Source organism: Rhinoderma darwinii, chromosome 1 (assembly GCF_050947455.1).
Source record: "Rhinoderma darwinii isolate aRhiDar2 chromosome 1, aRhiDar2.hap1, whole genome shotgun sequence".
Classification (NCBI taxonomy): domain Eukaryota; kingdom Metazoa; phylum Chordata; class Amphibia; order Anura; family Rhinodermatidae; genus Rhinoderma; species Rhinoderma darwinii.
The window spans coordinates 261881873-261895892 of record NC_134687.1 but is presented as its reverse complement, the minus strand read 5'-3'; the positions used below and the strand labels follow the sequence as shown (position 1 = coordinate 261895892).

Below are 14020 nucleotides of genomic sequence, written 5' to 3'. Positions count from 1 at the left end.
ACTTAGATGTCGTGGTCGATAGCGATAGGGGTGGCCCCCTCTGTCAGCAATCTGCCCCCTGCGACCTGATAACTGCTGTGAGCCAATAGTTGTCATGACAGCTTGGGGGCCTAATTAAGCTGAACCTGGGGGTCCATGTCTGCCATCTTTTTGCTCGTATTTAGCCCTTCTAGAGGCAGGGCTTAATAGGAGCTGCGAAATAGCACAATACATTGTACACATAGGTATTGCAGTGTATTGTACAACGATCAAGCAATCCCTAGGGGGGCAGAAAAAAGTAAACTAGTTTATTTTTTTTCTTATACATTAAAACATTTATTTAAAAAATGTAAAAGTAAACATAATTTGTATTACTGCGCCCGTAGAACTCTGGACTAATAAAATATCACGTTATTTAACCGCCAGGATGAATTCTGTAAAAAAAACTCAGAATTGCTGTTTTTTGGTCACCTTCCTTCCCCCCCCAAAAAAAACTGGAATAAAAAGTGATCAAAAAGTCATATGTACCCCAAAATGATACCAATAAAAACCCTTCCCAAAAAAAAAAACAAGCCCTCACGCCATTTCACTGAAAAATAAGAGTTATGGGGTTTAGAACATGGTGACACAAGATTTTTATTTTTTTTAACAAATTTTCGTCTCTTTTCAAGAAGTACTTCATAAAAAATAAAAAAAACTTTAACCCCTTAGCGCACCAGGACGCACCGGTACGTCCTGCATTAAAGTGCTTTAAGGCACAGGGACGTACCGGTGCGTCCTGGCTAAAAACTGTCACCCTGTCAAAGGACAAGGTGACAGAACTGTGCCGTCAACTGTTGATGACAGTTGATCGGCAAAGTAAGACGGCAGGGGACCATTCACAGCGGTCTCCTGCCGGCGATCGCTGTGATTGGTCAGTCAAAGCAGACTGACCAATCACAGCTCCATGACGTGTGTATGTGATGGCGCTGGCTCAGAAGCTGAGCCAGCGCTATCACCACCGGGAATCAGCTGTCTGACGCCCCTCTGCAATGGCCAGGACCGGAGCTAGGCTCCGATCCGGCCGATTAACCCCTTCGATGCATCGATCAACGTGATCGATGCATCAAAGTGTCTTGTAGCCTGTCGGCAACCACGATGGTTGCCACGGGCGCAGGTGTCAGCTGTTTGTCACAGCTGACATCGTGCCCTAACGGCCAGGACCGGAGCAAGGCTCCGATTAGGCCGATTAACCCCTTAGATCGTACCCTATGGTTGCTAATGACAACCATCGGCACCCGCGGGTGTTCCAATGGTTGCTATGTCAACCTTAGCCTAACAATCACTTCCTAGTACGGAAGCCTATTAGGCCCAGCCGGGAGGCGAAGCCTAATAGGCTTGCTGTCAGTGAATAGCTGACAGCTCTAATACACTGCACTATGTAGGTAGTGTAGTGTATTAGAATAGCGATCAGGGCTTCATGCCTTCAAGTTCCCTAGTGGGACAAAAAAAAAGTTAAAACAAGTTAATAAAAATGTTGTAAAAAAGTTAAAAAAAATACGTTTCATGTTAAAAAACACTATAACAGCCTTTTTTCCTATAATAAGTCTTTTATTATAGGAAAAACCAAGAGACATAAAAAAAAAGTACACATATGTGGTATCCCCGCGTCCGTAACGACCCAAACTATAAAAATATCACGCTATTTTACCCGTACGGTGAACATCGTAAAAAAAAATAATAAAAAACTATTCCAGAATCGCTGTTTGTTAGTCACTACCCCTCGCAAAACAGAATAAAAAAAGGGATCTAAAAGTTGCATGTACCCCAAAATTATACCATAAAAAAACGCAGCCCGTCCCGCAAAAAACTAGCCCACCCACAGCTTTTTTGACGGAAAAATAAAAAAGTTATGGCTCTCAGAATATGGTGACACCAAAAATAAATTATTTGAAACAAAAGTGATTTTATCGTGCAGACGCTTCAAAGCATAAGAAAAACTATATTCATATGGTATCACCGTAATCGTACCGACCCGCAGAATAACGTAAAATTGTCATTAATAGCGCATGGCGAACGCCGTAAAAAAATAAATAATAAAAAACATCAGAATTGCAGGTTTTTGGTCACCTTGCTTGCCAAAAAAATGAAATACAAAGTGATCAAAAAATCGCATGTACCCCAAAATGGTACCAATGAAATCTACAGATTGTCCCGCAACAAATAAGCCCACACACAGCTCCGGTGGAGAAAAAATAAAGACGTTTTGGCTCTCAGAATATGGCGATTCAAAATGTGCAGAGTGTCCAAAAGCAGATAAGATTGGGCACCATTTATCAGTGCGACACTGGCCACACATCTGTGGATATTTATTTACCCCATTATTATACTCTTATTATACCCCTGATGTTCGCCGCACAGCTTGCATATGCCCCCACATCATAACTGAAATACCAGCAAAACCCCAAACAAAACAACTAGCGAGCAAAATCCACGCTCAAAAAGACAAATGGCGCGCCCTGCAGCGTGCCCAAGCAGCAGTGTACGTCCACATATATCGCATATACCTGTGGAAATTTGCAATTTTCACTTTGCACCATCCACTGAGCATTCATTTCTAATAGAAAAAAAAAAACCTGTGTGGTCAAAATGCCTTGAGGGGTGCAGTTTCCAAAATGGGAGTCACTACTTGGGGGTTTGTTTTACTATTTGACCTCAGAGCCCTGCCGTTGTGGGCTAATGCTGCGAAAATCACCAAAATAGGTCTCACATGCGCCTTTCACTCCTAAGCCCTGTCATATGTCCAGGCAAATGATAAATGCCTTGAGGCTTGTAGTTTACAAAATGGGGTCACTTCTCATGGTTTTACACTCTACTCTGGTACCTAAGAGCGCTCTGCAAATGCGACATGGCGCCCCTACACCAGTCCAGCAAAATCTGTGCTCTAAAAGCCACATGGCACTCCTTCCATTTTGAGCTCTGCCATGTGCCCAAACAGCAGTTTAGGGCCACACATGGGGTATTGCCGTACTCGGGAGAAATTGGGTAACAAATTATGTGTTGTTTTTTCTCCTATTACCCCTTGTGGAAAAAAAAATTGGGTGCAAAACTACATATTTTTGGGAAACAAAAAAAAATTTTCATTTTCACTGCCCCATTCTAATACAATCTATGAAACACCTGTGGGATCAAAATGCTTAGTACACCCCTAGATGATTACCCTGAGGGGTAAAGTTTCCAAAGTGGAGTCACTTCTCAGGGGTTTCTACTGTACGGGTACCTCGGGCTCTGCAAATGCGACATGGCGCCTAAAAAACAATCAACCAAAATCTACATGCCAAGTAGCACTCCTGCCATTCTGAGCCCTGCGGTGTATCCAAGCAGCAGTTTATAACCACATATGGGGTATTGCCGTACTCGGGAGAAATTGCTTTACAATTGTTGGGGTGCTTTTTCTCCTTTATTCCTTGTGAAAATGAAAACAATTCAACATTTTAGTGGAAAGAATGTAGATTTTCATTTTCACTGCATAATCCCAATAATTCAGCAAAAAAACTGTGGGGTCAAAATGCTCACTATACCGCTAGATAAATTCCACGAGGGGTATAGTTTCCCAAATGGGGTCTCTTTTGCCGGGTTTGCACTATTTTGGCCCCTCAGTGGCTTTGCAAATGTGACATGGGGCTGCAAACCATTCCAGCAAAACTTGAGCTCCAAAAGTCAAATGGCGCTCCGTCCTTTCTAACTTCCGCCATGTGTCCAAACAGCAGTTTATTACCACATATGGGGTATTGCAGTGCTCAGAAGAGTTTGCTTTACAAGTATTGGGGTGTTTTTTCTCCTTTATCTGTTGTAAAAATGAAAAAATCTGAGCTAAAACTACATTTTATTAGAAAAAATTTAGATTTTCAATTTCACGGCATAATTCCCATAAATTCAGCAAAAACCTTGTAGGGTCAAAATGCACACTATACCCTAAGAAAAATTCCTTGAGGGGTGTAGTTTCCAAAATGGGGTCACTTTTGGGGAGTTTCCACTGTTATGGTCGCTCCAGGGCTTTGCAAACACGATATGGCACCGAAAACCATTCCAGCAAAATCTGCGCTCCAAAATCCAAATGGCCCTCGTTCCCTTCTGAGCCCTGCAGTGGGTCCAAACAGCAGTTTATTACCACATATGGGGTATTGCCGTAATCGGGAGACATTGTTTTACAAATGTTCGGGTGCTTTTTCTCCTTTATTCCTTGTAAAAACTAAAACATCGTATGTTTTTTCAGAACAAAAGTAGATTTTCATTTTCACAGACAAGTTCCAATAAATGTAGCAAAAAACCTGTGGGCTAAAAATGCTAACTATACCTCTTGAAAAATTCCTTGAGGTGTGTAGTTTCCAAAATGGTGTCACTTTTGGGGGGTTTCCACTGTTTTGGCACCACAAGACCTCTTCAAACCTGACATAGTGCCTAAAATATATTCTAATAAAATAGAGGCCCCAAAATCCACTAGGTGCTCCTTTTCTTCTGAGGCCTGTATTTCAGTCCATTACCACACTAGGGCCACATCTGGGATATTTATAAAAATTGCAGAATCTGGGCAATAAATATTGAGTTGCATTTCTCTGGTAAAACCTTCTGTGTTACAGAAAAAACTGTATTACAAATGAATTTCGTAAGAAAAAAATTGAAATTTGTAAATTTCACCTCTACTTTGCTTTATTTCCTGTGAAATGCCTAAAGGGTTCAAATAATTTCTGAATGCTGTTTTGAATACTTTGAGGTGTGCAGTTTTTAAAATGGGGTGTTTTATAGGGGGTTTCTAATATATAAGGCCCTCAAAGCCACTTCAGAACTGAACTGGTCCCTGAAAAAATAGCCTTTTGACATTTTCTTGAAAATGTGAGAAATTCTAGCTAAAGTTCTAAGCCTTGTAACGTCCTAGAAAAATAAAAGCACGTTCAAAAAACGATGCAAACATAAAGTAGACATATGGGAAATGTTAACTAGTAAATATTTTGTGTGGTATTACGATCTTTTTTATAAACAGATACATTACAATTTAGAAAAATGCAGATTTTTGCAAATTTTCTCTAAATTTTGGTGTTTTTTTACAAATAAATATTGAATTTAACGACTAAATTTTTTCAGTATCATAAACTACAACATGTCACGAGAAAACAATCTCAGAATCGCTTGGATAGGCAAAAGCATTCTGGAGCTATTACCCCATAAAGTGACACATGTCAGATTTGCAAAAATCGACTGTGTCCACAAGGCCAAAATAGGCTGTGTCCTTAAGGGGTTAAAGAATGAAGTTAGCATCACGTTTGTAGGAAAAAATTGTTTATAAATGAGTAGTTACTCTGGCGCAGTTCCTCAGGGAAAAATGCAAAGGCTCTTTAGTCTTTATGTATAAATGGGTTTTATTACGTAAAAAGGAAACGCAGTGCACAAGTGTTTACTTTTTATGTAATGAAGCTCTTTTATACATGAAGACTAAACAGCCTTTCCATTTTCCCTAAAGAACAGCGCCACAGAGTCTCAGAGGAACTACTCATTTTTAAAACTTAAATCTAATATGTCATTTCTAGCGCACGGGTGAATGCCGTAATGTAATGTTGTAATTTGCAGTTTGTTTTTTTTAAGTGCGTGATGCACTAAATAAATCTTTGAGATGCTTTGAAAGCCAGTGCTGTAGTCCATTGGTTATTTTCAATGTGTATATTGTGATGCCTTGCATCACCCTTACTGCTAGCTTGGACTCCTCTGGTATTGCTTTTCATCGTATTTTGTTTTTTGCTTTCTTTAGGGTGTAGAAACAGTGAAAAAGGAGATTGATGAAAGCATCTTGGCCCAGACTGGCCCGTATCGGCCCCCATCTAGGCTGAGGAAGAGGAGTGAATTTTCAGGAGAGAAAATGGGTGAAGAAAAGATATTTGAGCCTAACGAGTGAGTAATATACTGTATATCTGCAGATACTCCGCATTTGGTTCTTTCAAATGTGCTCCTTACTTTTACATTGTAAAGACTTTGCGCTACCTGTTATTCGCGGTTACTACATATTTTCTACATTGCAGCATCAAGTGGCTGCTATCTCTATGACTTTATTCTGGCCCCTTTCACACTGTTTCTCCTGCACTCCTGGTGCATATATCAAACTTACCCATAGGCTCCCATTATACGGACGAACGCCAAAAAAGTGTATTTTTGGCCTCTGTGGGTGATATTTGCTGGGGATACAGCATATATATATATATATATATATATATATATATATATATATAATCTCAAGGGATACAGATTTTTTTTTTCTCTTATGGACAGTATAACATAGTAGACTATGCTATTTTATTCAGAGGATTCCCTGTGTATGGCATCCGTTGAACATATATGGCATGAGTTTTCAAATAAGCTATAAGAGCCTATGGGTGACGGATACCTTACATTGGCAACCATCACCCATAGTTTAATGATGACATCAGTTTAACGGACATGTAATGAAAAGGTCAGTAGAGTTTATGACCTATATGTTTAACAGATCCCATAATAGTCTATGGGTGACGGATGCCATAGTTAGGCCTCTGTTTAGCTTTTCCCAGCATATATGTTAAGAGCCTATAAACAGTATGAAAGGGGCCGAACTGAGTAAGCCAGGTCATTTACTAGGTGCACACAATCTCAGGTGTCATGAATTTTGAATGTGCCTCACATTAATAGTAATAACCCCATCATGTTTCTTAGTCATAATGGGTTAATGTGTAAGGTACATGATGGGATTAATTACTATTAATGTGAGGCACATGGAGGTTAACTTCATCACACCTCGTGCCTCACAATAAGTGAAAGAAAGCAGTTTTTTTTTAATATAGCGTACACATCATAAATGACGCCAAAAAATTGTTGTGCAGGTTATTACGGCCGCATGTATATTTTATGTATTGACACTTATTTTAATGTTTATCGTAAAAAAGGTGTATGTGCATTTTTGTTTTTTAATTTAACATTACTTTATTTTATTTTTCAACTTTAATGTACTGGCATATATCTATATTCCATTACATTAGCCTGTGTATGGATAGTACACAGGCAGTTGTAAGGACATACCTAAGTATGCCTTAACAGGAAATATGGTAAGACGGCCCTGGGGACTTTTAATGGACCCTGGGCTGTCTGCCCATATATGGTATGTCCCTCAATCGAGTCACGCGATCCAAGGGGCATCCCCCCTTTCTCATTTTCCCCTTGAAGGCTGGGGTCCGCTTTGATCGCAGCATTCAGGGGAATAGTGGCGGAGATGAGGTTTCTTTAATCTCTGCCGTTCGAGTGCGGCTGCGGCTCTGTAATACAGTCATTGCCCCGCTCCTGACAATAAGTGCGCGCTCGGTCAGCATGTGGTGATGCGGCCGGCGCTGCACTAATGAGCGGCAGTTCAGGCACTGAAGACCACATGGGGTTGATTTGCAGTGCGCCCGCCATGTTCTGTTTTCAGTGTCTGCTCTCATTAGTGCAGTGCTGGTCGCATCACATCATGCTGACCGCGCGCGCACATGTCAGGACTCCGTAGCGGGGCAATGGCTGTATCACACAGCCGCAGCCCTGCCCTCATACATTCATGTGTTACTATACTAAGGTGTACGGCAGCACAGCTTAGTATCGAAATACATGAAATAACGGTATCAATCCGTTTGAGGGTGCACGGCATCGAAACAGTATCAAAGTTTCGATGCATCGTGCATCCCTAATTTAAGGGGTTAAACAGCCGTGATCTAAGTAAATCGATCGCTACCATGGAGCAGGAGCCCGGCTGTCAGACAGCCTAGCACCCGCTCCAGCCTGCGCGGGACACCCGTACAGGACTTAGACTAGGCTGCCGTGAAAAGGTGGCGGACTAGCCTAAGGCCCCTTAGTGACAGTCGTGAAAAGATGTATTGGTGGTCACTAAGGGGGTCAATAAACAGTTCGCTGGAGTAAAATGGGGCACCTTTATTAAGGGCCCCCTTCCCCATCGATCAATAGAAGCAGGTTACATATATACACATATGTATTTTTATTTAGTCACCTCAATGCTCAGCATTTCTGCTATAGTTTACGCCATTTTTCTGACAAATTACAGTAGATGTGTCAGACTGCAGTGGCCATTCGCCTTTTGTTAAGCCCCACCCCTTTACCAAAAGTGTCGAGTGCAGCGTGAAATGCCCAAAAGTCGCAATTTTTACAGCAGGTTGCGTCTTTTGTGCCTCTTGCAAATTATTCACGCCAGACCATTCACCCCTTTGTTTACATTGAGGTGTCAGACAGAAACGGAAGAATACACTTGGCAACAAGGGTTAGCACAGTCTGCCGAATGTGTATGGCATGATTATGGCGTGGGCTCAGCAGCTGAGCCCCCGCCATCCGCATCGGGTGTCCGCAGTAACCTACAGCTGACACCTCGCGGTAATGGCCATTTACCCCTTTGATGCCAAGGTCAATAGCGACTGTGGCATCTTACTCGTTAGACAGGATAAGGAAGCTCCCTTTGTCACCCCTTCAGCGGAGCCTAATAAGCCACCTATAATATAAGTTTTACACTGATCAGCATAATACTCTGCATTACGGAAGTATTGCAGTGTATTACAGTCACAAGAAAAAAATTAACCCTTTAGAATGACCTGTATTTCTTCATTGATTACGAATAAAATGTGGTCTGATTTATTATCGAAGCCACAATTCTAGACAAACACAACCGAACAAAACTAATAAAACACAAATAGTGTTCTGTTCATGTCTTATTGCGCACGTTGAGTAAATATTCAGAGTGCAGGGACAAAAAGTAAGTGAACCGTTGAAGTTAATAACCTGTAGATTTCCCACTAGCCGCAATACCCTCCACCAAACGTTTCCTGTAGCTGGAAATAAAATGTGCACAACGTTGAGGAGCAATTTTGTACTATTTCTCCCTGCAAATGTGTTTCACTTCATCACTATTTCTGGGATTTCTTGCATGCAAAAAGCTCTTCTGCTCATGCGACACTAGAAGGTGTTAAGGTCAGGACTATGACTTGGCCATTCCAAAACACAAATCTTCTTTATCAACTCTTCTTTAGTTGATTTACTTGTGTGCTTTGGGTTATTGTCTTGTTGCATCACCCAACGTCTCTTCAGCTTCAGTTCATGTACTGATGCCCTTACATGCTCCTGACGTCCAAACCCTGAGGCAGCAAAAGCAAACCTAAATCAAGATTCTCCTACCGCTATGGTTTACACTTTTGTCTCCTCTGACACCATTCTTGTTCTGGGTTTTCTAATAGTGAATGAACACCTGAAGGTTTTTGCAGTTTGTAGAGTCTTCAGATGGTGTTTTGCTATTCTTTCTCACCTTTTTCAGTGTTTCCTATTGTGCTTTGTGATCTTAACAGGATGCCCACTACTAGGGGAGAGTAGCAACAGTTATGAATTTTCTCCAATTTGTCTAACCGTGAATTGATGTACACCCAGGTCTTTGGAAAAGGCTACAAAAGAATTGCTAGTTTCATGCAGGTCTATAACACGTCTTCTGAAAGTTGTTTGCCTCGAGGTATGGTTCACATTTATCAATCTTTCTCGAGAAGGACAGATTTGTCAGTACGCCAGATTTGTGTTCCTTTATTTAACCCCTGAAGAACAGTGCTTATTTATCGTTCGTTACATTGTGGGACACAGACCCCTGGTATATTCTGTTGCCACTAGGAGGCTTGACACAAAGTATTGAAAAAGTGGCCCTCCTACAGGATATACCTACCTACAGACATTGAGCTTATTCAGTCTTAACTTAGTGTCTGTAGGAGGCAGACACTCCTTCTAATGAAAAATAGCCTACCATATTTTTTTTTATATATATCTTTTTTTCATTTGTCATCTTGTGAAACAGGGTTGACCTATATCTCTCTGTTGTCCCCTCCAAGGCGGAAGGAGGAGGTGCTCCTACTGGTCACACATCTGGGTGATGGAGGGTGAGTTATAAACCCCCACCTTCCCCGAGCCTCCACTTGTATACAGCACTATGGTCACACTGCCTTGGTTTTCTGGACTCCGCTCACTGATTTTCATTTTTTTCCCAGGCACTGCAGGCCTTTATCGCTCATAAACACCATTTCCAGTGGGTCTGTAGTCGGTGGCGCCATCTATTTATTTTATTTTTTTCACTATGGGCGTCGACATGGTATGCCAGCCTTGTGCTGTTGGTGCCATTATCTCCCAGTGGTGTTTCTAACCGGGTGGACGGACCCCCCGCTCATTCAATCACGCTCTAGCGTGTTTTTTTTCTACTAACCCCTCATGGGGAATCGGTCTCCTCAGATTGGGTAGTCCTGTTCAAATGACCGCCGGCAACCAATCGCGGTGGTTTTAGGGGGCAGGGCCTATTTTCTCCACTCTGACTCTCCTGCATTCAGATGGATTCTGCTGGGACACAGGACCTCCAGGACGAATTTAAGACACTCTGTAACCGGGTAGGACATGCCCTTGGCCTAGTTGAAGGTGAACATTACTTCCTAAGGGAGTAGTTATTGCTGCGCAGTACCTGAGTGGTTCTCTTGGTTTCTCTACTCTACAGTTTTTTGTTTTTTTTTGCAGTGTTTGGTGTAGTGACCCCCTCTATTGCCATGTCTGACCCTAAGGGAGAACCTTCATGCCAGATAGCCATTACAATTCATTATGCATGCTCCAAAATGCAGTACTAAGTTTCCTTGTGGTCCGGCTACTTCAATATGCGATGCTTGCTGGCCTCCTGGTCAAACGCCTGTGGCTCCTGCACCCCTGCCACCCCCACTGTTTCTCACAACTGGTATGATGGGTTTGATCCGGAATGGGCCAGTTCCCTTTTCAGAACTTTAGATAACCTAGCCTACATCATTGGCATGGTGGCTAATTTTTCTGGCCATCCTCCCCTGGACTCTTTGTTCATGTCCTCACGTGGCAGGCCCCAAAACCGGGCCAGGACTGTTCGCCTAACTTCAGTTTTACCGGCCTCTTCTGCCACACCTCCCCCACCGGAATTTGTCCGATGCTTCCTTTCCCCCCTAGAGAGCTTTTGTCGGAGGGGGAAAGTTCTGATTTAGAATCAGATTCTGTAGACAAGGGGTCTTCCCCACTTCTGTTGAGGTACTTATTAGGGCTGTTATTACAGGTCAATGATTCCATGCCCTCTTCTTCCACATAATCGATTTTCCTTCCTTCAGCCTGAACGGTCCCAGACTGTTTTTACAGCTCATTCTGAACTTGGATGTATAGTTTTTAAGGAGTGGAAACACCCGGACAATTAGTTCTCACTCTAGCCGGCTGACACACCTATCTTTTTCAAGTAGGGGCTTCTTCCAAGCGTGATATTTCCCTGGGGATAGATCCTCCCTGTTTTCCATCTGGCCAAAGCTACTACTTTGCCTATAGCGGATGCCGCTTCCTTCTAAGAGCCTGTGGATCACTGGGTGGAATCCTTTGCCAAGTCTGCCTTTGAGGTTCTGGCTACGCCTTAAGCCCAATTTTTACCACAGACTGGGTCAACCGAGCTTTCACAAGCTCTGTCCTAGCCTGCTCTCGGGCCTTCTCCAAAGGAATTGGTGGATCTGTCTCGTCTTCTCTCCATTGCGTCCAAGTACCTAAGCGGGGCTTTCCGTCTGGTAGCTTGCGCTTCGGCTTCCACCATTGCTATCTGCAATCTGACTTGAAGCCTGGTCTGCAGTTAAGGCTTCCAAGTGGTCCCTGATTTGTGATCCCCTTTTCAGGTTCTCGTCTCTTCGAGACTTGATTGGACGAAATCATCTCAGAGGCTCCTGGCCGCAAGAGCACCCACTCCCCCAAAAACAGGATCAAGCGGACTGCTCCTGTCAAAAATGCAGGTACTCGTTTTTGGTCTTTTCGTGGGATCTCCATCACTTTATCTTCCAGACCGCCATCTCACCAGGACCAAAAGACCAAACCTTTCCTTAAGGCTTGCCCCTCCTGGCGACTCCGACCTCAGTCTGCAAAGGCTGGAGCCGGTAAGACTACATCCACCCCCGCTTAATTCGGTTAGAGTAGGGGGCAGACTTCTGTCTCTCTTACATTTCGGATGCCTGGGTTCATGAAGTTGTATCCTTCGGATAAAAAATTTAATTTACTAGCCTTCCTCCAGAGTGTTTCTTTCAGTTTGCTGATCCTCAGTCCCCATACAGGACGGCCGCCTTATTTCAAGCAATTGACTCTCTGCTCCTTCAAGGGGTCGTCATTACAGTGCCCCCGACCCAAAGTTTTCAGGGGTTCTACGCCAACCTTTTTTTTTGTACCAAAAAAAGGACGTCTCCGTTCGGCCAATCCTGGACCTCCAGCGTCTCAACGCAAATGGCTGGTTCCGCATGGAATACTTACGATCTGTCATTGCTTCCATGGAGCAGGGGGCGTTTCTTTCCTCAGTGAACATCAAAGATGTGTATTTGCATGTCACGATTTTCCAGAATCGCCAGCCCCTGCTGCGCTGTCCCAACATTACCAATTTGTGGCTCTTCCTTTCATCCTGGCTATGGCCCCGAGAGTCTTTACAAAAGTCCTTTCTGTCATGATCACAGAATGTGAAGGGGAAAAAAATGCAGTATTCGGGACACGGCGCTTGACAGGTAGATATTCAAAATGGAGTATGTTATAGTAGGCTTTAATTGTAATTGATACTATGCGTTTCAGGACAGGACAGGTCCCTTCCTCAGGTACATACAGTGCTCCATAAGAAACAGACAACATTTTATACACAGAAAGACCGGGAAAAAAAGACACACGTTTTTTTCCTGGATGGTAATTACACCTGATTATACAAACAGGAAGGGGGGAGTGAGTTAACCCCAAAGGTCAAATGGTAATGTCAAGTGTAGCTTCTCCTGATAGTATGCAGGTGAACAATAAATACACTATTGTAATGACGGATGTTTACCTTGTCATCACAATTGTCTTTCATATACAAATACATAAATATTAAACATATTGAAAGGATACATTCACATATACATAAATATTTCAGATTATAAAATGTAAAAAAAATAAAAATAAAATATATATATATATATATATATATATATATATATATATATATATAAAACAAAGCAAAGTACTGCATGTTTAGATAAAAAACTGATCTATTAACGACCAGAGTGGAAAAAAAAAGATAAAAAATGTATAAGAATGTATAGAAAACCATTCTTATTCAAACATAACGGGCAAAGTAGTGACTGGCTGGTTTTGGTGTAAATTTTTGCTGTTATTACAATTTTTACAATAGGTGCCAAAATGGTATAGTGAGGCTACCCTTAATTAAGTAGATGGATTGTAGTGTAAAAGAACCGTCCCATACAGTGTGCTGTCATCCTTTACTAGTGATTAACCCCTTAAGGACGCAGCCTAGTTTGGGCCTTAAAGAGGCTCTGTCACCAGATTTTGCAACCCCTATCTCCTATTGCAGCTGATCGGCGCTGCATTGTAGATTACAGTAACGTTTTTATTTTTAAAAACGAGCATTTTTGGCCAAGTTATGACCATTTTTGTATTTATGCAAATGAGGCTTGCAAAAGTCCAAGTGGACGTGTTTAAAGTAAAAGTCCAAGTGGGCGTGTATTATGTGCGTACATCGGGGCGTTTTTACTTCTTTTACTAGCTGGGCGTTGTGTAGAGAAGTATCATCCACTTCTCTTCAGAACGCCCAGCTTCTGGCAGTGCACAGACACACAGCGTGTTCTCGAGAGATCACGCTGTGTCGTCACTCACTTCCTGCCCCAGGTCCTGCATCGTGTCGGACGAGCGAGGACACATCGGCACCAGAGGCTACAGTTGATTCTGCAGCAGCATCGGCGCACATAATACACGCCCACTTGGACTTTTGCAAGCCTCATTTGCATAAATACAAAAATGGTCATAACTTGGCCAAAAATGCTCGTTTTTTAAAAATAAAAACGTTACTGTAATCTACATTGCAGCGCCGATCAGCTGCAATAGCAGATAGGGGTTGCAAAATCTGGTGACAGAGCCTCTTTAAGGCTCAGTGCCCATTTTTCAAATCTGACATATTTCCCTTTATGTGGTAATAACATCG

At 42.4% G+C, this 14020-nt stretch overlaps 1 protein-coding gene across 1 annotated transcript in view; it reads left to right on the top strand.

The window, feature by feature from the left end:
* The window catches only part of TIMM44 (translocase of inner mitochondrial membrane 44), a 116360-nt gene that overhangs the window by 65846 nt on the left and 36494 nt on the right, over positions 1-14020 (top strand). The window contains exon 6 of the mRNA XM_075852569.1: positions 5762-5901. Coding sequence (XP_075708684.1) covers positions 5762-5901 — 140 coding nt within the window. The remainder of the gene's footprint in view (positions 1-5761; positions 5902-14020) is intronic.